The 22,952-nt window shown below is 39.7% G+C and overlaps 1 protein-coding gene across 3 annotated transcripts in view; it reads left to right on the top strand.

Moving 5' to 3' along the window:
- LOC126354647 (gem-associated protein 5) overlaps positions 1-22,952 on the top strand; it is a 330,980-nt gene that overhangs the window by 165,221 nt on the left and 142,807 nt on the right. For all 3 annotated transcript variants that reach the window (XM_050004418.1, XM_050004417.1, XM_050004419.1), the window contains 2 exons: positions 6,550-6,743; positions 19,477-19,601. In XM_050004418.1, coding sequence (XP_049860375.1) covers positions 6,550-6,743; positions 19,477-19,601 — 319 coding nt within the window. The remainder of the gene's footprint in view (positions 1-6,549; positions 6,744-19,476; positions 19,602-22,952) is intronic.

Here is a 22,952-nt window from a genome sequence, read left to right on the forward strand (position 1 = left end):
TTTTCTTTTTCTGTCTATGACTGCTGTTAATAGTTTCTGGCAATTTTCACACACACACTGTTGATTAACAGTAGTCTTATCTAGACAATCTGAGATATTATATTTAAGACCTCTATTGAAGACATTAAGCTCTGCTGTAACTGGGTATATGTTGGTTTTCTCAATAACCCTCTCTTAGAAAGAAAAATGACTGGTGTCATAAATTGGTTTCTTTTTGTAACAATGAGATTTTGAGCAGTTTCAAGGGATAAAAGTTTTTTGTTGCGACGTTGAATGATCGGATCTCTCTCCACGATTAATGCATGCCATAATTTACTACGTTTTAAGAGTAACAGAAGAGAGTCTTTCTTACTGTATGATTCATTGTTAATCAAGAAAGACAAACATTTCTTCATAGCCGCAGAAGGAACATAATTTTTCTCAATTTTCATATGTGCTGACACATATTTAGGTATGTATTATCCATTGCCTTTCCTGTGGGGAAATGCAAAGTATTTTAGGAACTAACAGTCAACCATAATATTTTATGTTCTTCCCTGGTACCAGTAGTGTCCGGATGCGCTTCTTCCATTTCAATAGATGTTAACATTTCGTAATAGTTGATTCCAGTACATGGGATATAGTATTTCATGCATTCGGTTCTACATAAAGAGACAGATCTCCAAAATCCTAATGAAAGTTTAACATCTTCTCTTGTGTTTGTGACATAATGCCAATTGTCATGGTTCTCACTGCTCTATGGTATGTGGTGCATCTCTGAGCCAGGATGAGAGTACTTAGAAGAAACCACATGAATCAGCAGATACCATGGATCATAATAAAGCAGCTATTGTCATGCCCTGTAGAAATGCTGCATCCAACCAGATCAGATTACATGCCCAAACCAGTGAAGCTTCCAAAGAGTATAAAAGTCTAAACACACTGTTCAAACTAAAACACATGTGCTGGTGGCGATCTCATTCATTGGTTTGTAGCGGTTCTACCTGCTTTATTTAGTTCTTTGTTTGTTGTCCTTGGTGTCGATGTACTGGCTCAAAAATGGGTTGTAAAACTCAAACACAGACTTCTTTAAATAATATAGCTGACAGATGCTCAGTTGTGTTTCACAGTCTTTTACTTCCACTTTTCACAACCCCCCATATACACATTTAATATGGCCAGTGCACAATTGTTTAACTTTCCATGAGCCATATTAATAGTTTGCAGGCAAACATCCACATACTGCTACAATGGTTTACTGTTGAATATCTACGAGCAGTAAAAACCTTACCACAAAGTTCACAGTTCTTGAAGAATAGAAAGGTATGTATGGAGCAGATGCAGTCATTGTTTTAACACACGGCCTATTGGTACAACACTTATTTCACTGTCAAGTTGATGCATTGTTGTCATTCTAATCAACACAGGTTCCTCTTCTGAAACTTGGCCATGGACTGACTATTTTGTGACCAAAAATTGGACCCTTATATATCCTCACAATAATAGGTACTGAAACCACACGTTGTTCGAAGTTAAATTTACAGATATTACAATTAAAACTTACTCATTAAATTAACTGAAACATCGAAAAGTTGGTTCTTTTTAACAGTTCCTTCTACTACAAGAGTTAGGCCGAATTATTTGTTTAAATCATGAAATTAACAAATATAAGTACGCAAACAATACTTTTGACAAAACTGTTAATTACTTTGGAATTAATGAATGGCTGGTTTTACTAACATGTTTACAAATAGGGCCGAATAGATACTTTAAGATTACTGTTAGTTGTTCCTCCAAATGTTTATAATTAATACAGAATTTGTTTGTTTATACGTCAAAAATAGAATTTAAGTTGCGAGACAATTACTGATTTCCCCTAAAAACAAAGATACTAACAAGGAATGGTCAATATGAATTAGAAAACCAATTACCTACATAAAACTAAGCACAAAAGTAGATCTGGTGTTATATTCTTTAAAATGGAGGGCCAACCTTTCCCTTTTATGAAAATGCAGATTATATTCACATATGTTAAAAGGCAGATGGCAAAACAAGAAGGGAGGTAAAAAATATCCCAGCTTGCTTCATTACAGGTTCTATAGGTGATGTGTAATACATCACTACAATGCCTCTGCTGTAGCCTCCATTGTAATTCAAAGGTATAGAGGGTCATGATCAGCATTGTCACCATTACAGCAGTTGGTATGCTGCTAATTCTGCATTTTATGGCTAAGCCAACCAATCTCTTCACCTTGCCAATGCTACATTTACACTCTACCTCTTGCCACATGAGTCATACCCCAGGGGCCAAAATATGGCAAGATGTCAGTGTCATCCAGCTGCAAGCCTAAAACATCATGTAACTAGTTCTGCTATTTTATTAAAGACTAGTAGTGTAATTGTTCTCTTCTTTTGATTGTATTAAGATGTCATTAATAATTATTCGGCCACTAAAAATTCCTCTGAGGACAACTTTTTTCTCGTAAGATTACAGGTTTTATCTGAAACGCATAACAAATCTACAGATAACAATATTGTCTTCTGGACTCCAAGGGTTAGGTTACTCGCATTTCCATCATAGCTATTGATAACTAATAATGAAATTCATGCAAAAATTTTGATTTTCATCATTTGCAACTGAATAAACTGAACTGCCTCGCACAAGAAAACTACTATAGTTTACCTTGTGACGCACACTAGTTTTTTGGCATTATTTTGCACATTTATTTGTGAAGTTTACTAAATCATTAAAATATTGATATTAATAGCTGTTATTGTTATACTTTTAGTTCCTTGCCACTGTTCTGGTATGGGAAAATGTACTGACTTGTTCACAGGGATTCGTGTAATGCACTAGTCCAAAAGTTGTCAAGACTGGATTAATAAAACATGGTATTTTGAATGTTGTAGACACTCAACAAGGTTCCCTTCGTCTGAGTACAACACACAGAAAATTCTTACAAGCATGTGGAACTATCAGAAAAGTAATTCTTTGTAATCTTGTTCATCTCTGGCATCACATCAGCTTGAATGTCAGTTATGTCATCAAGGTGTTGACCCTTCATTAGAATTTCTGCACTTTGTTGTTTTGCAGTAGGATCATATTGATAACATCAAGTTTTGCCACCCTATACGATTTTTTTGAGAAAAGAATTATCTGTGTTCCACATTTCAATCAAGTCCTGGCAGGGGTCTATGTGGTGTTGCTTTTTTTCAAAAGTCAAGGTGTGAGGGACGAACTTGCGACACACTTCTCCCTTCTTCAAAAGATTCTGGGGAAATTCTTGAGAGATGTTGCTCCAGCACAATTTGTGACAACAACACTGACACACTAAAGTTGCATGTCTACTAGTTAACATTATCTTCTCACAGTCAACTGATCAAATCCACATCTGTTGTTTACAGCTGTTAGTTTAAGGTGCCACTGACACCACTTATAAGTCAGAAATAAAATCAGCCCTGCAGATTTGTGGATAGACGGTCTATTTCTGAAACAGCAAAGTCTTACAGTTGGTGATGCTACAACCTATATCTGCAAGAATATTGACTAGTTGGTCAACAGAAAACACTTTGGGGTTGAGGCATGAATTAGAGAGTAGAGCTGAGGTTTCTTCCATATGATTGGTTAATGATGTGTCTTTGAGTTTACTGCTGCATTGTTCCTCCCTTTTTATATATAAAATTTTGACAACTGACCTTGTCATCTTCATCAGGTGCTGTGAATTGTGCAATTTTGTGTATTTTTTGTTTGTACTCCAACCAGACTGTAAACTGTTGTTGGTCTTGCCCCGCTATTAATAGATGATCGAGAGCTGGACTTCCTACACACACTATGCCCCTTGATACCCTTTCGTTTTCGGAGCCTGCACTGATATTCTGTAAAATGCGCATTTCCTTAGCATTTCGCAGTAGCGGTGGATGTGATAATGGCAAAATCTTATTAAATTGATTGTTAGACCTACAGCCTTGTTTAAAATGAAACCTCTATTCGTGTTTATTGGGTTTTTCAACATCTTTATTTTGATAGACTCCTTAATTATGATATCCCAGAAGATTGGCTTTTACACTTCAATACTAGCCTTGTAGTAGTTCATTTCATGATTATATTCAAGGCGCTTCTCACAGACAGCTTGATTTGCATGATTTCTGTTGTCGGGTGAGACAGTGATGTTCCTTGCAGCTCTCCTCGACTGTTCCAATAGTTTTCTCACTTTAGGGCAACTGCAGTTCCATGGAATGCAGTCCACACCCAGCTTTTGGGAGACAAAGAAGAAATTTCATGAAACTTCCTGGCAGATTAAAACTGTGCCCGACCGAGACTCGAACTCGGGACCTTTGCCTTTCGCGGGCAAGTGCTCTACCATCTGAGCTACCGAAGCACGACTCACGCCCGGTACTCACAGCTTTACTTCTGCCAGTACCTCGTCTCCTACCTTCCAAACTTTACAGAAGCTCTCCTGCGAACCTTGGAGAACTAGCACTCTTGAAAGAAAGGATATTGCGGAGACATGACTTAGCCACAGCCTGGGGGATGTTTCCAGAATGAGATTTTCACTCTGCAGCGGAGTGTGCGCTGATATGAAACTTCCTGGCAGATTAAAACTGTGTGCCCGACCGAGACTCGAACTCGGGACCTTTGCCTTTCGCGGGCAAGTGCTCTACCATCTGAGCTACCGAAGCACGACTCACGCCCGGTACTCACAGCTTTACTTCTACCAGTAACTCGTCTCCGACCTTCCAAACTTTACAGAAGTAAAGCTGTGAGTACCGGGCGTGAGTCGTGATTCGGTAGCTCAGATGGTAGAGCACTTGCCCGCGAAAGGCAAAGGTCCCGAGTTCGAGTCTCGGTCGGGCACACAGTTTTAATCTGCCAGGAAGTTTCATATCAGCACACACTCCGCTGCAGAGTGAAAATCTCATTCTGGAAACATCCCCCAGGCTGTGTGGCTAAGTCATGTCTCCGCAATATCCTTTCTTTCAGGAGTGCTAGTTCTGCAAGGTTCGCAGGAGAGCTTCTGTAAAGTTTGGAAGGTAGGAGACGAGGTACTAGCAGAAGTAAAGCTGTGAGTACCGGGCGTGAGTCGTGCTTCGGTAGCTCAGATGGTAGAGCACTTGCCCGCGAAAGGCAAAGGTCCCGAGTTCAAGTCTCGGTCGGGCACACAGTTTTAATCTGCCAGGAAGTTTCATATCAGCACACACTCCGGTGCAGAGTGAAAATCTCATTCAAGAAATTTCATGTTTATTGTTGGGAGCAAAATACGCTGAATGGCATCTTTCCATAGTAGTCTACCAATCTTCTGGAATATTGAGCTATCGTAAGGTTCATCACTGATTTTTGGCTTCTTCTTCTGTGTTGTCACTGCCATTTTATCATGTGATCTTGATTTTGACTGCAGTGCATGCTCAGTTTGACAACCTGAGTACCCATTCCTGTATAATACAGGGCGAGTCAAAAGTCCTTGGACGCCTTCATAAGTTGGAAGATTAAAGGGAAAAATCGAAATGTGATTATCGGAACTTAGGTTTGACGTGTGGCCACAACATTCGGAGTGAATGTCATTCATGTCCGCCATTTTCAAACCCGCTATTTTGGATTCAAGGGGTTTTTTTTTTTTTTTTTTTTTTTTTTTTTTTTTTTTTTTTTTTTTTTTTTATGGGAAGGGGGATGTATGGCACATCAGATAACACTTGCTTGAGCTCTGGAATTTATTGGTGTAATTTGTGTTTGCCTATGTTTTACAGTTTAGAGGTTATTAATGTTCAAAGTTGTGAAAATTACCTTCATACTGACTGCTACAACACATGTATTAAGGTAACTTTGAACATTAATAACTTGTAAACTGTGCAAGATAGACAAAAACGAATTATATCACTCGGTTCCAGAGCTCAAGCGAGTGTTATTTGATGTGTCATACACTCCCATTCCCATTAAAAAAAAAAAAAAAAAAAAAAAAAACCTTGAATCCAAAATGGCTGATTTCAATATGGCGGCCATGAATGACATTCACTCCACAAGTTGCGGCCCCACATCAAGCCTATGTTCCTATCATCACGTTTCAATTTTCCCTTTAATCTTCCAACTTATGAAGGTGTCCAAAGACTTTTGAATCACCATATACTGTTTGTTGATGTAATTACTGAGCGAGTCGCTGCTTGTGAGAGTGTTAGAGCTCTATGCATGGAAAACCTTCTGAGTTGTCTATTTACACTGTGATCCAGTGTTTCATATAGTCTTCTGTTAACTAACAGATCGAGGGAAGGTTGTCGAAAATAGTGCACAAAATAGTGCACAAAATGGAAACAACAAATTGGATGTACATCACTAATAGATCAGAGCATTCCATTGGTGAAAATGTGTGTGTAAGAGAACTTGAAGAAAAGATGTGGGACATGTAAATTTAGTAAGCACTGTCTTCTTTTGGTCAAAGATTATAGAAAGCAGTGAATAGTAAGTAGTAAATATGTATTCAAAAAATAACAAATAAAGAGTATAAAACAAATAATCTATAATAACTGTACCGTACAGAATCACCATACAGATTGAGTTTCATTTTGTTTTACTTTTTGCAGGTCCGTCCAAGTCTGGAAAATTCCTGATTTATTAGAAATCAAACTTTACCCTTATAAGAAAGCAATACAGTCTTTGGTGTGGCATCCTGCTAGCACCTATACTGATACAGAATTCTCAGTATGTCGAAACTGGTTGGCAGTTGCATCTAATGAAACAGTAATTAAAGTATATGATTTAAAGCGTCTGTTGGAAGGTATGTAATTACTTATAACAAAAGAGCAATGTTCATGTTGGGCATTTAATGAGTCTTGTATCACAGCATTATCCTATTGTGACTAAAATCATCCCTCTCCATTCCTTTAACCAAATGGAAGATATTTTATTGATGGAAAACAAGTTTGTGTAAGAGCAGAGTTTATCATAACATTTTTTCAGGTTGAATTAAAGAACATTAAGTTTAAATGTTAAATGCTCGAAGATGTAAACACAACAGTGACTAATCATAGAACTAAGAAGGTCTCATGCAATCCTTTGCAATGTTGTGTGATTTTTGATTTACTTTTTTTCACTTACACTTGCAAAAATGTGATCATTGGTGACACTAACAATGTTGATTCCAGTGCTCATCAATCCATGGTTTGTGTGATTTTGTGAATGATTAGCTGTATTTTTAACTATACTTTGTTGTTTTTGTCATTCAGACATGTTTTGCCGAATCGTTTGAGGCGTCTGCAGTGACCTTTTTTTATACTTGGGGCTGTTTTTGTCTACAGATGGTCGTGTAGAAAAGGCCAGCTGTACTCTGTGCTCTTCATTAGTATGTCATAGATTTTCCCTTTTTATGTTTGGCATATTGTTGCTGTGGTCTCTTAAGTATAAACACTTGTTACAAATATTTTGAAAGACAATCCGAAAAGCTAAGAAAACATTAAAAGTAAATGAATGATTGTTGAACAATTGTGCAGCACACTCCTGACCTTCCTAGCCATCTACATTGTGTGTTAGAGAATGACACTGTGAGTGGAACAGTAATGACATGAGAGTACAATTTTTGTGTACTAGGAGGATTACTGTTAAGTGACTTTTGTAATGCAGATAACAGAGCAGTGTGGAGCACTAGTATTTGAATCAAGCTATTAAAATCTTCAGTTTGTCATCATCTTTCACCTTTTGTGTGCTAATTAAACTATGCAGATAAACAGTCAGCGGTTAATAAGGTTGCTGACTTGTATTCGCAAGGTAGATGTTGTGGCTGACTAATAGGTGCAAAATTTATTAACAAATACAAGTAGATATAAATAATTCTGAACTATATTAAAGAAGACTACGTACAACAAAGGGAGTATACAAATGGGACGGAAATCTATAGATATGATATACATGCACAGACAAACAAATGATTACAATTTCTGAAAAAAAAATGGATGTTTTATTCAAGAGAAAATGCTTCAGAAATTGACCACATCAGTAACATGTTGGTTTACCTCTGGTCTTTATGCCAACCAGTTATTCAAAATAACATTAATTGATAGACTTATTGGATTTCCTCCTGAGGGATATCATGCCATATTTTGTCCAAGTGGCACATAGATCATCAAAATCCTGAGGTGGTTGGAAGACCCTGCCCACAGTGCTCCAAACATGCTCGATTGGGGAGTAATTGAATGACCTTGCTGGCCAAGATAGGGCGTAGCCAGCCTGAAGACAACAGTAGAACCTCTCCCTATGTGCACACTAACTTGCTGAAATGTAAGCCCAGTATGGCCTGTCGCAGAGGGCAAAAAAACAGGACCTCGAAGATAGTCGATATACTGCTATTTTGCTGCTAGGATGCCAAAGGGGTTCTGCTATAAAATGAAATGGCACACAAGGCCATTACTCCTGTCTGTCAGACCACAGGGTGGTCAACGGGCAGGTTGGTATCCCACTGCTGCCAGGGTGTCTCCAGATACATCTTTGCTGGTAATCAGAGTTCAGTTCGAAGGAGGGCTCATCACCAAAGACAGTTCTACTCCAGTCAATGTGATTCCAAGCCAAATATGTGTCTGGGGGTGTCCCGGATGACAGTGGTATACCAGTCTGACTGTTGCCCAGCATACAGCCTGGCAATCATGAATGATGGTCTGGCGTGCCATTTCTCTTCATAGCAGGATCCCTTTGGTTCTCATCCACAGCAGCCCTACAGCCCAGTGGTACGTCAACTACACTCCTGGATATTGAAATAAGAACACTATGAATTCATTGTCCCAGGAAGGGGAAACTTTATTGACACACTCCTGGGATCAGATACATCACATGATCACACTCACAGAACCACAGGCACATAGACACAGGCAACAGAGCATGCACAATGTCGGCACTAGTACAGTGTATATCCACCTTTCGCAGCAATGCGGGCTGCTATTCTCCCATGGAGACGATCGTAGAAAAGCTGGATGTAGTCCTGTGGAACGGCTTGCCATGCCATTTCCACCTGGCGCCTCAGTTGGACCAGCGTTCGTGCTGGACGTGCAGACCGCGTGAGACGACGCTTCATCCAGTCCCAAACATGCTCAATGGGGGACAGATCCGGAGATCTTGCTGGCCAGGGTAGTTGACTTACACCTTCTAGAGCACGTTGGGTGGCACGGGATACATGCGGACATGCATTGTCCTGTTGGAACAGCAAGTTCCCTTGCCGGTCTAGGAATGGTAGAACGATGGGTTCGATGACGGTTTGGATGTACCGTGCACTATTCAGTGTCCCCTCGACGATCACCATAGGTGTACGGCCAGTGTAGGAGATCGCTCCCCACACCATGATGCCGGGTGTTGGCCCTGTGTGCCTCGGTCGTATGCAGTCCTGATTGTGGCGCTCACCTGCACGGCGCCAAACATGCATACGACCATCATTGGCACCAAGGCAGAAGCGACTCTCATCGCTGAAGACGACACGTCTCCATTCATCCCTCCATTCACGCCTGTCGCGACACCACTGGAGGCGGGCTGCACGATATTGGGGCGTGAGCGGAAGACGGCCTAACGGTGTGCAGGACCATAGCCCAGCTTCATGGAGACGGTTGCGAATGGTCCTTGCCGATACCCCAGGAGCAACAGTGTCCCAAATTTGCCAGGAAGTGGCGGTGCGCTCCCCTATGGCACTGCGTAGGATCCTACGGTCTTGGCGTGCATCCGTGCGTCGCTGCGGTCCGGTCCCAGGTCGACGGGCACGTGCACCTTCCGCCGACCACTGGCGACAACATCGATGTACTGTGGAGACCTCACGTCCCACGTGTTGAGCAATTCGGCGGTACGTCCACCCGGCCTCCCGCATGCCCACTATACGCCCTCGCTCAAAGTCCGTCAACTGCACATACGGTTCACGTCCACGCTGTCGCGGCATGCTACCAGTGTTAAAGACTGCGATGGAGCTCCGTATGCCACGGCAAACTGGCTGACACTGACGGCGGCGGTGCACAAATGCTGCGCAGCTAGCGCCATTCGACGGCCAACACCGCGGTTCCTGGTGTGTCCGCTGTGCCGTGCGTGTGGTCATTGCTTGTACAGCCCTCTCGCAGTGTCTGGAGCAAGTATGGTGGGTCTGACACACCGGTGTCAATGTGTTCTTTCTAGGAGTGTATATTCTATGCCCCATTTTGTTTCCCTTCATGGCAAGCTATCACAGTCTTACAATTTCAGCAAGATAATGCCCACCCAAACATGGCGAGAGTTTCTACTTCTTGTCTTCATGCTTGCCAAACCCTACCTACACCAGCAAGGTCACCGGATCTCTCCTCAATTGAGAACATTTGGAGTATTAAGGACAGGGCCCTCCGACCATGTCAGGATTTTGATCATATAATGTAACATTCATTTGATTGATGATTTTGTGCAAGTTCATACGCTCATGCTTTAACAACAGTAGAAATATTAAGTGGAAGCAATGCAGATGCAGATTTGATGTGAGAATCTTCTGCTTTAAACTGATATGGTGGAGAATGCAGTTCGTCATTGTTTTCCTCATATGCAGTTTGTCCTATCTTGACCATAGACGAATAATATCTCGAGGCATAATTCCCTACCTTGAACAGTTTAACTGGGTACCTGGCTCTGTCATCATTTATACCAAGAGATAGTGGTTTAGAAAGTTAAATATTTGATTATATAGAAGGGATTAGGGAGTGTAAGGGCCAGCAGCACATGGCGGTGATGCGAAGAGTTAATGAAGTTGCCAGGTCGCTGGAGTCTTGATAGATCTGTGTACACTCAGCCATGCAGTACCTTAGATAGTGAATAGACATTGTTTAACAAAATAATTAAAATTTAATTACAGAAGAAAATAACTTACTTCATTTAGTACAAACACAATTATGCTGTATTAAGAGTTGAAAACAAGGAAAAGAAGCCAGAAGTTAACTTTTAAAAAAATGAAAGATCGGTGTTTAATTAGAGAATGAACATATAGCCACCTCAGCTGCATAAAATAGTTGTCAAATTGACCATGGTTTTAACAGCTCTAAGGCGGCCTTCATCACAATAAAAATTACATAGGTTTATGTAGAAAATATAATGACATGGCTCAAAAATACAATATAATTAATAGGATTACTTCAATATACTGTACAAACAGTGTACTTACATGTAATCACACCATAGTTGAAAAACATCTGAGCAAAAATGCTCTCGTCAAATTGAAAAAATCACAAGAATAAAAATTAAACTGTAAAAATATAACGTGTTTGGAATAAAATGTTCCATCGAGATACAATGGCAGTCACGAGGTCAATTAGGGCCAAACAATTGCATCAAACTGCCGCTATCGTCAGACTAGACAGCCAACAGGCCAAGGCAGCCACGAGTTGGACATGAAAACAGATTTGCACCATCTTGCAAGAAGTGATTGAATTACAGACAAGAGCAAATAAGGCACTGTATAGGCAATTTAACATTACAGGCAACAACAGGAATCAGTGCATGAAAATTACAACATACCGTAACGGTCTTATTTTTTAAATGAAATATGGTTCTTCTGAAAATCCCAATTCTGAAATCAATCTGGTTTAAACTGTGCCTGTCAATAATGGCTATGATCCTTCCATAGTAGATAGTACTCTTAGTAGAAAAACCAATCAGATAGTCACTACCTTAGGCCTTTCTAATAACAAACCCAATGAAAAGAAAAAAAATTTTCTCTGTACCATTTGTGGGTCCAATTTCTCACAGGATACAGCATTTACTTAAAAAAAGATACAACTGTAGAGTAGCCTTCTCCACTAATGTCTTAGAAGAGCTAGAGATTTTTAAACACTTATCCCTGAAGGATGGTCTCATTCTGAACGAACATTTGCAATTATGCAATAATAACTTGTTTCAATGTATAGAGTCACTAATTAAAAATGGCCTGAATGGTGATACTCTCCTCAATGTAGACTGTTAAACATTGTTTTCCTTTCCAGTTTTACATTTTTCATATACATTTGAACTATATTTCATTTATAAAATAAGACCAGTATGATATGTTGTAATTTTCATTCACTGATTCCTGTTGTTGCCTGTAATGTTAAATTGTCTATACAGTGCCTCATTTGCTCTTGTCTGTAATTTGATCACTTCTTGCTAGATGGCACGAATCTGTTTTTGTGTCCAACTCGTGGCTGCTTTGGCCTATTAGCCGTCTAGTCTGATGATAGCGGCAGTTTGATGCAGTTGTTTGGCTCTAAGCGACCTCATGATTTCCACTGTATTTCAATGGAACATTTTATTTCAATTGACAAACAGTATATTTTTATAGTTTAATTTTTATCCTTGTGATTATTTCAATTTGACGAGAGCATTTTTGCTCAGATGTTTTTCACCTATGGTGTGATTACATGTAAGTATACTGTTTGTACAATATATGGAAGTAATCCTATTAATTATACTGCATTTTTGAGCCATGTACTTATATTTTCTAGGTAATCCTGTGTAATTTTTATTCTAATGAAGACCGCCTTAGAGCTGTCTAAACTATGGTCAATTTGACAACAATTTTATGCAGCCGAGGTGGTTGTGCATACATTATGTAATTAAGTTAAAACACAGTTGCTGGACTTAAGCTTATAACAATGTTTAAAATTTAAAGATCTGTGTCCAGCTTTTCCAGGCACTTGATTGGGTCAGTGTGAGCCTGATGGAGTTCTTCCAGTGATCTGGTGAAAGAATGCAAGGGGTAGTTCAGTATGAAAGGTGACATCATTTGTACCACTTCGCTGCACTGATGGGTTGCCAGCTCCGACTGTGGAGAGTAGCAGCAATTCTTGCTGACCCAAATTTTTCAAATGTGTGATTGTGAATTTTTTTTGTAGTTATACGTCAAATACAACAAATTTTACTGAATACTGAACTAAGAAACAAGACAAGAAGCATTTAGTTTTTATTATGTTCGTTATGTCTATTGGTGTAACAAGAACACACCAAACACTATAGAAAGATTAAAATATTAATGTATTTATTTACAATATATTCAATATAAAGCAAACATAACTTCATATTCTGTAATCTCTCTCTCTCTCTCTCTCTCTCTCTCTCTCTCTCTCTCTCTCTCTCACACTCACTCACTCACTCACTCACTCTCTTTCCCAGTTCCACTAGTACTGGTTTCAGATAGTCACTAGCAGTTGAAGTAGCAATGAGGTCGAACTAGGTTTGTAAGATGTCACTACTGTCATGCTGTGTTCTTAAGATCTCACTGCACTGTCATTGGTGTCACTGGAGAGTAGTCCATGATAATCTGAATTAGAGGGCGGTCCGACAGAGCTGTGAGTGCAGAGGATTAAAAATATGTACAGACCAATCATAACTACAGCAGTGAGGTGATGTGAATTTGGCGTAAATGATGGTGTGCATAGCAACGTCTGGTGAGCTCTCTCTAGCAGTGGCTTGCATTTGTCAATTTATATCTTTCATCTGCAGAGATGAGATTGAGGCGTAACATGTTGAATGTGGTTGGCAAACACATCGTGAATCCTGCATTCCCCTCTCCTCCCAAATAGGGCACTATTCACTCTTGTCGTGTTTTGTGTGTGTGTGTGTGTGTGTGTGTGTGTGTGTGTGTGTGTGTGTGTGTGTGTTTTGGGGGGGGGGGGGGGGGGGGTTAGGTGGGGGAGGTCTGTGCCATGGTGCTCCTGAAGGAGTTTGTAGAGGTAGATGGCACCAACCAACTTGTGTTCTGGCATTGGCCTTGCAAACCAGCAGGAACATCAACCAATAAGCCGGAGGTAGGATGCCCTTCCAACAGCTCAGGTGGGTCCATCCAGTGGCACTGATGGGTGCAGCATAGGCAGCACTGTGGGCACCTAAGGCTGTGTGGCTGATGCAGACTCAATGTCCATGGCTGACGATGCTGTGAACGGTGTCAGATGATGTTTCTGTAGAGGCAGCAGTGCCTGCGTGGGTTGGCAAAATTATCTGATGACCCATGTGTGCCACAGCATCGGACATGGGCGTGGTTGCTCTGGGGCAGCATAAATTTTCATCAGAAACACTGCCTGCAGTGTTTATAATGAAAATCTATGACAGGATCACAATAATTATGAAATGAATAATTGGTGTTGTCATTGATAGCCATCTGATTAGTTGCAAATGGTATAATGAACTTGCCAAGTTGTTATGCTGGTGAATTCCCAGTTGTGAGGCTTGTTAAAGATGGGATAGAAAACTTCGTCATTCATGCAGAACTTGGGGTCTGAAGCAGGCTGTTGAGACTGAAATAGATGCAACAGTGTGTGGTGACAGTGACCATATAATAAATCTGCAAGTGAAGTCATGGAAAGGTAAGCGTGAAACATGCTGTGAAACAACAACAAAGCATTTTCCTTGGAGTGCAAAACATGAAATTTCAACATCTGAGCCTTGAAATTGTGAACAAAACATTCAGTGCTGTTCAGATATGGTGAATCCTATATTGTTGACAAAATTGTTTAAATTCAAACAAAGAAAACTGTAGAACAGTGTCCAAAACAGTTCTTTATGGCGAACTTTCTGAACAAGATAAAAGTGCATGCTTTTGTAGTGATAGCACTACACATGTTTTTGGATGGGGTCTGTCTTTAGCAAAACACAGTTTTGTTTTACATCCCAAACATGTTTCACTGCAGTTGCATCATCATCAGTGGGCTTTTATTTTATGGCTTTTTACCACATGGTGTGGTTTTCCTGAAGTGGTATGTTTTTATAGTACCTGTTTTCTACCACAGTTTGTCATATTTTCGTTTTTCCTCATCATTTTCACTATGAAGTTCTGTATATTGAGCTATCACTGTTTCTGGAAACAGTGAGGATGACATCTCAATATATAGAACTTCAAAGTGAAGAAGATGAGGAAAAAAGAAAATTTGAGAAACTGTGAAAGAAAACAGCCACTATAAATATATAATACCTCAGGAAAACCACACCATGTGGTAAAAAGCCGTAAAATAAAAGCCCCCTGAAGATGATGATGATGGTGGTGATAATGATGATGCAACTGCAGTGATACATGTTTGGGATACAAAACAAAATTGTGTTTTGTTAAAGGTGGATCCCATCCAAAAACATATATATGTGTTGTTAAAGCAAACACAGACAAAAGAGCTTCAACCTCAAGTGATAGCACTAGTTGTCGAATTCATTGGAATGAGAAATGGATAACTACTGTGTGCATCAATGGTAATCACCCACCATATACTTGGCAAAGGACCAGCAAAAAATTCACACGTCACTGGAGCTGTCAGCTGTTCTCTGTTCATCCATCCCAAGCCATGTAAAGTGCTGGCGCACTAGCTGCTTAGTTCTAATGATTCTCCAGTGTCCTCTATGTAATAGTTCCAAAACATGTTGTTGCAGTGAAGTGGTAATCATGAATTATGTTTGTTCATTAGAAGTATGCAATAAAATTATGTCATTCTGAGGAGAAAGGCTGTTCTATTGCACATAGTATTTGTATACTTTGGCATCTGGAATTGTTTCCAAATTACAGGCCAACCCATCCAAATGTAATACTTGGGAAATTGTAGTGATTGATCTCGTTCAGTAGCTTGTGCGATCTCTCAACAATCAATGGGAAAATCTTGCTGTGTGTGCATATTAGATTGGTCAGTTTGAAGACAAGAAGCTTCTGATGCATTGAATCCCTGATCATTTCCCATAGGTAAATGAGACAAGAGTGTCTGCATTTGCTGCTGTGCAGTAGGGTGATAGAGAATTTCATACTGATAATTTGGCAGAAGTAGTGACCAGTGTTGCAGGTTCTGTGCTGTATGATCAGGCTTATCTTTTGTTGGATGAATAAGAGCAGACAAGAGCTTATGATCCATCATGAGAAATTTTCAACCATGCTGATTTTGATGAAATTTCATGACACAATTCCTTTTCCAGCTGACTAACTGGCTTGGGCTTTGTTCAGTGTCTTTGATGTGAAAGCTATGGGGCATTCAGCGTTTCCAACGTTGTGAGATAAAATTGTCCCCACTCCATATGATGTTGCATCAACTGCAAGCACTACTGATATTTTTTAGTATCAAAATGAATAAGACGTGTAATTAAGCTGTGCGTTTTTCAACTTTTTAAATGGTAGTTTGCATTCTCCAGTCCATTGGAAAGGAACATTTTCTCACTGGAGGTGATGCAAAGGAGCATCAATTTGCACTGCAGTCCAAATAAATTTGATATAATAGGTCAGTTTATTAGAACTGGCTGAAGGTCTCGTACATCCTTAGGAGGAAGCAATTTCCAGATGGCCACTAAATGCTCAGTCAAGGGGCGAGAGACATGGATGTCGTTGAAATGTCCCAGATATGCCATTTCTGTATTGAAAAATGAACACTTCTATAAATTAGACTTATGCCCTGTGCCAGTTAAAACTAGAAAAAGAGATTTGAGATGCTGCTCCAGCATTTGTCGGGATACAGTGATGCCATCCAAATAATTTGAACATGACAAAAATTTCAATGTAGCTAGTTCAATAAAACGTTGAAAAAACACAGGAACAGATGCGCTTCCAAAATAAAGATGCTAGTACTGATATGTGCGAACATCTTTATTGACCTCTTTTTTTTGAACATGAGAAACTTGTACATCAATAGCACGCACACTGTCCTCAGTATCTAATCCAAACAAATCAAATCCATAGGTGCCAAATATACTGAGACATGAGTGGGTTTGAACTATTGTGAATAGCACTAATACAGCCATATTTCAGTATTTTGCTAGCGAAGTACACATCTGAAACAGAGAGATACTTTGTCCCCAATTGCTCATAAGTAGTTTGATGAATCAATTGTGACTGAAGCAATACTATGTAACTGGAATGGTACAGACTGATTGCAAATCTGTAAAGATATAAGGAGTTTGTGGGTTTTCTCTGTATGCGACTGTCAGTTCAACTTTTGGAATACTACTTTTTCTGTTTTGCGAGGGACAGAGCCATTTGCTGCTTGTTGATGTGAGGAGAGCTGATGCAGATTAGCCAAGTTTTGTACTCTGTGTGTTGATTCACAATTTGTGCACTTGCTTCTACAGCCCCTATGAGCGTTGCCGGGAGAAGGGGGTATAAATTCATAGTGTGAGATCGTATTAGTCTCCATTTGCTCAAATCTAGGTTGAATTGGGACTGAGTTTGCTTTGTGCATCTGTTGGAGGCACACTTGCTGCTTGTGTCCTGATTTTTGACAGTGTTGGAATTTCGCTTAGCTGGAGGAAGTGTGTTTGTGATCGTGTATGACATAACACATGACACAAGACTTCAGAGTATGTGAATTTGCAGTATAAGTTCTTGGGCATCTCATGTCCTGCTTATGCCATGGATTCCAGTTGTTGAGCTATGCAACAACAGGCAAATTAAAGTTAATTTTCATGTTCTCTGAGCTTTGATTCTTTAAGTTGTTCATTACGACAAGGATTGCAATGCTTCAGAATCTCATTGTGTTGTCTGCTAGGTTCTGAATAAAGGCGTCATGAAACTTTTTATCTTGAATAGAAGCTCCACAAGTGCAGCTAAATTTATAGTTTCCAGTCATGCTGTTGAGTTCAGCGATCCACTTTTAGTAAGACTGATTACTATTATGATGCGTGTGAAAAAATTTAAAATAAGCATGAATCTACACTTAAAAGAAATTCTTCAAGTTTGCTAGTGACTTCCTCTTAGGGTAGAGCTTGTGGTTCTGCTTGAAGGAACAGTTTTGCATGGAACCTAAATATGGATTCTCCTTACCCAAGGACAAAAGGAAGGACATCATGAGTCACTTATGATTTTGTAGGCTGTGAAATGTTTGAGCTGGATGTAGTACTCCATCCATTCCTCTTGTTTCCCATCAAAATAGTGGAGGGAGGTGGCGGCGGTGGCACTTGGCCTCCAGAGTTCTGTGCTTGAGCCATAGTTTCCTGTGCTTACTATGGATTTAGCTGCTAATGCTTGCCAGTAACTGTTGAATTTGTTAGCTCTGAAACTGAATAAGTGCAGTGTTTGTGCTCCAGAAGTTGCCATTATATACAAAATTTAAAACGCTGCAAGAATAGATATAACAATTTAAGGAATACTGTAATAATGATAATAATAATAATAATAATAATAATGCAAAAATGAAGAAATTGATACACTTTCCACTCCTAGATGTTTCTAGAAAAGACAAATTTCAGTTAATTCCACTGGCAGTGAAGAAAATTTTGATTAGTTTATTATGCAACTGTGTTGAAACTACTTCTGCGGATCCGAGTAGTCGCAGTCATGAATTTGTCACATCCTGTGATGTGACGAACTATATGCACACTTTAGAACTCAAAAACTATAGAAGGATAATACATAATCCTATATAAAGCATTCATAAGTTATAATCCTTTAGTCTCTCTCTCTCTCTCTCTCTCTCTCTCTCTCTCTCTCTCTCTCTCTCTCTCTCTCTCTCTCTTTCTTTTTCTGTTCCACTAGTACCAGTTTCGAATAGTTGCTAGCACTTGAACCAGCAATGCCATTGTACTGGATTTATAAAGTCTCACTGACATTTTACGATGTTCATAACATCTCACTCCACTGTCATCCGTACACTTGGTGTGATCAGGTAGTAGTCTTATCCCTGATGATAATCTGAAGACAATCAGAAGTGGAGCTCTGAGTGCAGTGCCTTAAAAATACATGAATCTGTCATAACTGCAGGTAGCAAGGTGGTGCAAAATCAGCATCACCTGGTGGTATGTAACGAGCCCTCTGTAGCAGCAGTTCATTGGTAGCTGATTTAAAGGTATCATCTGTGAAGATGAGAGCTGTGTGCAATGAACCGAGTGCAGTCAATGAACAGACCGTTGATACTGTAATATTCCTTGTTGACTTTTAACATTAATGCCAACCACAAACACACTTTGTTTTAACAATTTTACTGTCAGACACAGCACTTTCACCTATTCGCTGATTGGAACTGGCAATAAAGATGTTGAGGCATTATGTTAATCGGACTACTCTTTCGACCAAGTCTATTTTACCGACCTATTTTTTTGTTTAGAAATTATTTGTTTAAGAATACAAATTTTTCAATATAGTACACTTATTTGAGCCTTAAATTTCAGAAAAATTTATTGGCACATGGGGAATTGAACTCTAATATTCTATTTTAGTTTCCATTTTATCCACCTATGTACATGTATTTCTGGCAGACTTGTCTTTAGATACATATAAGTGACCCTAATCACAGCCTCTCTCTGAAATTGTTTTTTATATAGGTATAGTGCAGATTATACACTTTGAAGTTGATGGCTGATTGATGGAACTGATACTTTCAATTGTTTTGTTATGTTGTATTTTTTTTCAGGTTTCAATGTTGGTTTGTAGCACTGATATTATTTTTATATTTATTTTTGCACTTATTATGCCCATCAGATTTAAATTTTTATCTTCCTTGCTATTAGAAAAAGCGTTTAACTTTGAATGGTGTGCTAATAATTGCTTCGTAAGCTTTTACTAATTTTGTAAATATTAGATTCCAGTTTATTTTTTTCTGCTTTAGGTAGTGCAACCACTGACAGAAAACCAATGGCTGAGTTGAGTGGACATTTAAGCAGGGTAGTGAGTGTGTCTTGGAGTCCACATATTAGTGGCCAGCTTGTATCTGCTTCGTATGATGGAACAGCGCAGTTAAGTATCTAATATTAATAAGGATTATTGAAATAAATTGTATACCAGTCAGTGAACTTAGCAGATTAAGAAAAGGATGATTTACTTTATTATTGAGATGATAAGTGCTTTGCCTGTTGGACTCGTGCTTAAGTATTGTGAGCTATGGTCCATTGTTTCATACAGAAAATCTGATTCTACTTTTAACAGTTTGCAGAGCTGATACACATACAAATACATCCCAACAATTTATAATATGTAGGTATTTCATCATAAATGGTGTGTAGGAAATGTGGAAAATAAATAAAGGTTATGGTAATCATTGTGAAGTTTTTATGCCAGAAATCCTACTCAGTTATCCCTGTTTCAACATTTGATCAGTAGATGTTGCTCTTCTTTTCAAATATAAACATTGAAGGTCATGTTGGGAGAGAGGGAGTACGTAGTACATATCTCAGAGTACTAGTTCAAATGAAAAGGAGAGACTGGTTGATAGGACACATCCGGAGGCTTGAAGGAACCATCAGTTTGGTAATAGAAGGAAGTTTGTGTGTTGAAAGGGACCAAGGTCTGACTACAATAAGTAAGTTCAAATGGCAGTTGTTATCAAAGATGAAGAGGTTTGCATCGGATGGAGTAGCTTGGAGGACTGAACCAAACCATTCTTCAGACAGAAGACCTCAACAACAACCACAGTTTTAAAGCTGGAATAAAAAAGGATATTTCAGAAATAACTTGCAATAAAAGACTGCATAGTCCAGTGCTGACAACATCAACAACAATGATACTTACATCAGGCGACAGAATTGCAGTATGGTCTGTTGGCAAATTTAAAGGCAAAGAAACTCCCTAGTAATCAGAAGTGTTTTTTCCTTACCGTGAGAGAAAAGAGGGATAGGTTGGGAAGGAGGGGAAGACCACTCAGGCCTCCCTCATTCCTTCCCCCCACCCCCTTTTTGTCCTCACAATTAGTTTGGTACCTCTTCTCAATCTTCTTAAACATATTCCTCATTTGTTCCTGTGAAAGGAACTAACAGATCAAAATCTGAGTATTCTTTTAAGTTTCTATTAGCTACACTAAAGTTTCACATCTTGAAGGCAAGTACTGGCCATCCAGTCATCTTGCAATTTTACAATTGTGTCTGTCTATTTCAGACACTGTATAATCTTTGTTTTGAAAATGTCATTTACTTAACCAAAACCAATCCAGATTGTTTTTACTGTGCACACTATTTCTTTTCAGTGTATATATTATGTATTTGAGGTCTGAAAATTACATCTAGTGCTGTTGAGAATAGTTTCCATTAAAGAATCTCTGTGCCTGACACCTTGATCTTTTTTGTATTTGTGAGTATCCTGAAGAAGCCTGATGAAAACTATAATGTTCACATATGTGTTCTCCTGTATACTAACATAGGTTGAACAAATTCCTTGCTTTGTAAGGTTATTTAGTGTAGATTTGGTTGAAACTGAGTCGAAAGCTTTCTCAAAATCTAAGAGTTTCGAAGTTGTGATTTGTACTTGTGGCATGTTTCTAAATTTTGTTTGCATCTTGTGAATGATCTGCTGCACCACCAAGACTACGAACTTCCAAAGGTACACAAGATGGGCACTCCTCTGAGACCTATAGTGAGCACTATAGGAGCGCCAACATACCAGCTTGCCAAACACTTGACCACACTGTTGAATCCATTGGTTGGCAAATGTGAGCACCACATTAAAATCTCGGCTCAGTTTGTGGATCGTATAGGGAAACTCAAGTTGGCCAGCTCAGATCTTATGGTCAGTTTCGATGTTGTATCACTTTTCACGAGAGTTCCACTCAAGGATTCACTGTATCTTATTGAGAAGAAAATTTGGCCCAAGTTCACGAAAGTATTTAACTTTGTGCTCACGTCAACATATTTTCTTTTTGACAGACATTACTACAAACAGACAGACGGTGTACCTATTGGTAGCCCTCTGTCACCTGTGGTGGCCAACATGTACATGGAAGAATTTGAGGAGAAAGTGTTAGAATCAGCACCACTAAAACCAACAGTCTTCTACAGATATGTTGACAACACATTCGTCATTTGGCCTTATGGGGAAGAGAAGGTCCAACTGTTCTTACAACATCTGAACTCTAACCACCCCCAAATTCAGTTCACCATGGAGGTGGAGAAAAACGGGCCTACCATTCTTGGCTGTCCTGGTACAGAGAAAGCCTGATGGAACACAGCGTCTACTGGAACACAACCCACATGGATCTGTACGTTCACGCCTCCAGCTGTCATCACCCGTCACATAAGGAAGGAGTACTAAATACATTGGTTCACAGAGCTCGTGTGATCTCCGATGAAGAAAGCTTAAAACTGGAACTAGACCACCACAAGGATGTGTTCCAGAAGAACAGCTATAGTGACCGCCAAATTCGATGCGCCTTCAAGCAGAAGACCACACCACAGCCGACACCTGACGATGATCCACTGAAAGCGACAGCCTACATACCATACGCAGGCAACGTATCTGGAAAAATAGGCAGGATTCTAGGACATCATAACATCAGATGTGTCTACCGCCCACCGCCAAAGATCAAGTCCCTTGTAGGGGCAGTGATGGACGATTTAGGACTCCAGAAATCTGGAGTTTATTTCATACCATGCGAGTGTGGGAAAGCATATGTGGGGCAAACCATTCACACGATCGACAAAAGGTGTACTGAACACACATGGCACACGGATCTCCAACAGCCTACAAAATCTGCAATCGCAGAACATTGCCTTGAGACAAATCATCATATGAAATACGAGAACACAGAAGTCCTGCACAACACATCCCGCTTTTGGGACTGTGTATACAAGGAAGCAATTGCAATCCGGCTGCACGAGAACCTTATTAACAAGGGCAACGGATTTCAACTCAGCCAAGCGTGGAATCCAGCAATAAAAGTTCTGCAGGAGCAACAGCAGAAATGAGGCACCACACCCGTCGAAGGCGGCATGCATACCGATGCCCATCAGTCATCTGATCAGCGCAAGCTACCCCCACCACCGTGGCCTGCACATCCCTCGGTCCATATGCAGAGTCAGTGGAGGGGAGAGGCAACAGGTATATATACCACTTCACCCACGGGCCTAGGATGTCAGTCAACAGGAGTAACCTGATGATGATGGCATGTTACACCGTCGAAAATTCGTTCTACAATGACCAGTCAACCCGGCTGCATCCCTGAGAGACCTTCAAGCATCTCATTCGCCGGGAAAATCTACGAACACACATAAGATTTTCAACGATTGAGGAAATAAAAACTTCATCCATGAAAGTACTAAAAGCTGTACCAAAAAGTGCTTATGAGAAATGCATTGAGGATTGGAAGAAGCATTGGCA

Source organism: Schistocerca gregaria, chromosome 3, assembly GCF_023897955.1.
Source record: "Schistocerca gregaria isolate iqSchGreg1 chromosome 3, iqSchGreg1.2, whole genome shotgun sequence".
In the NCBI taxonomy this organism is placed as follows: domain Eukaryota; kingdom Metazoa; phylum Arthropoda; class Insecta; order Orthoptera; family Acrididae; genus Schistocerca; species Schistocerca gregaria.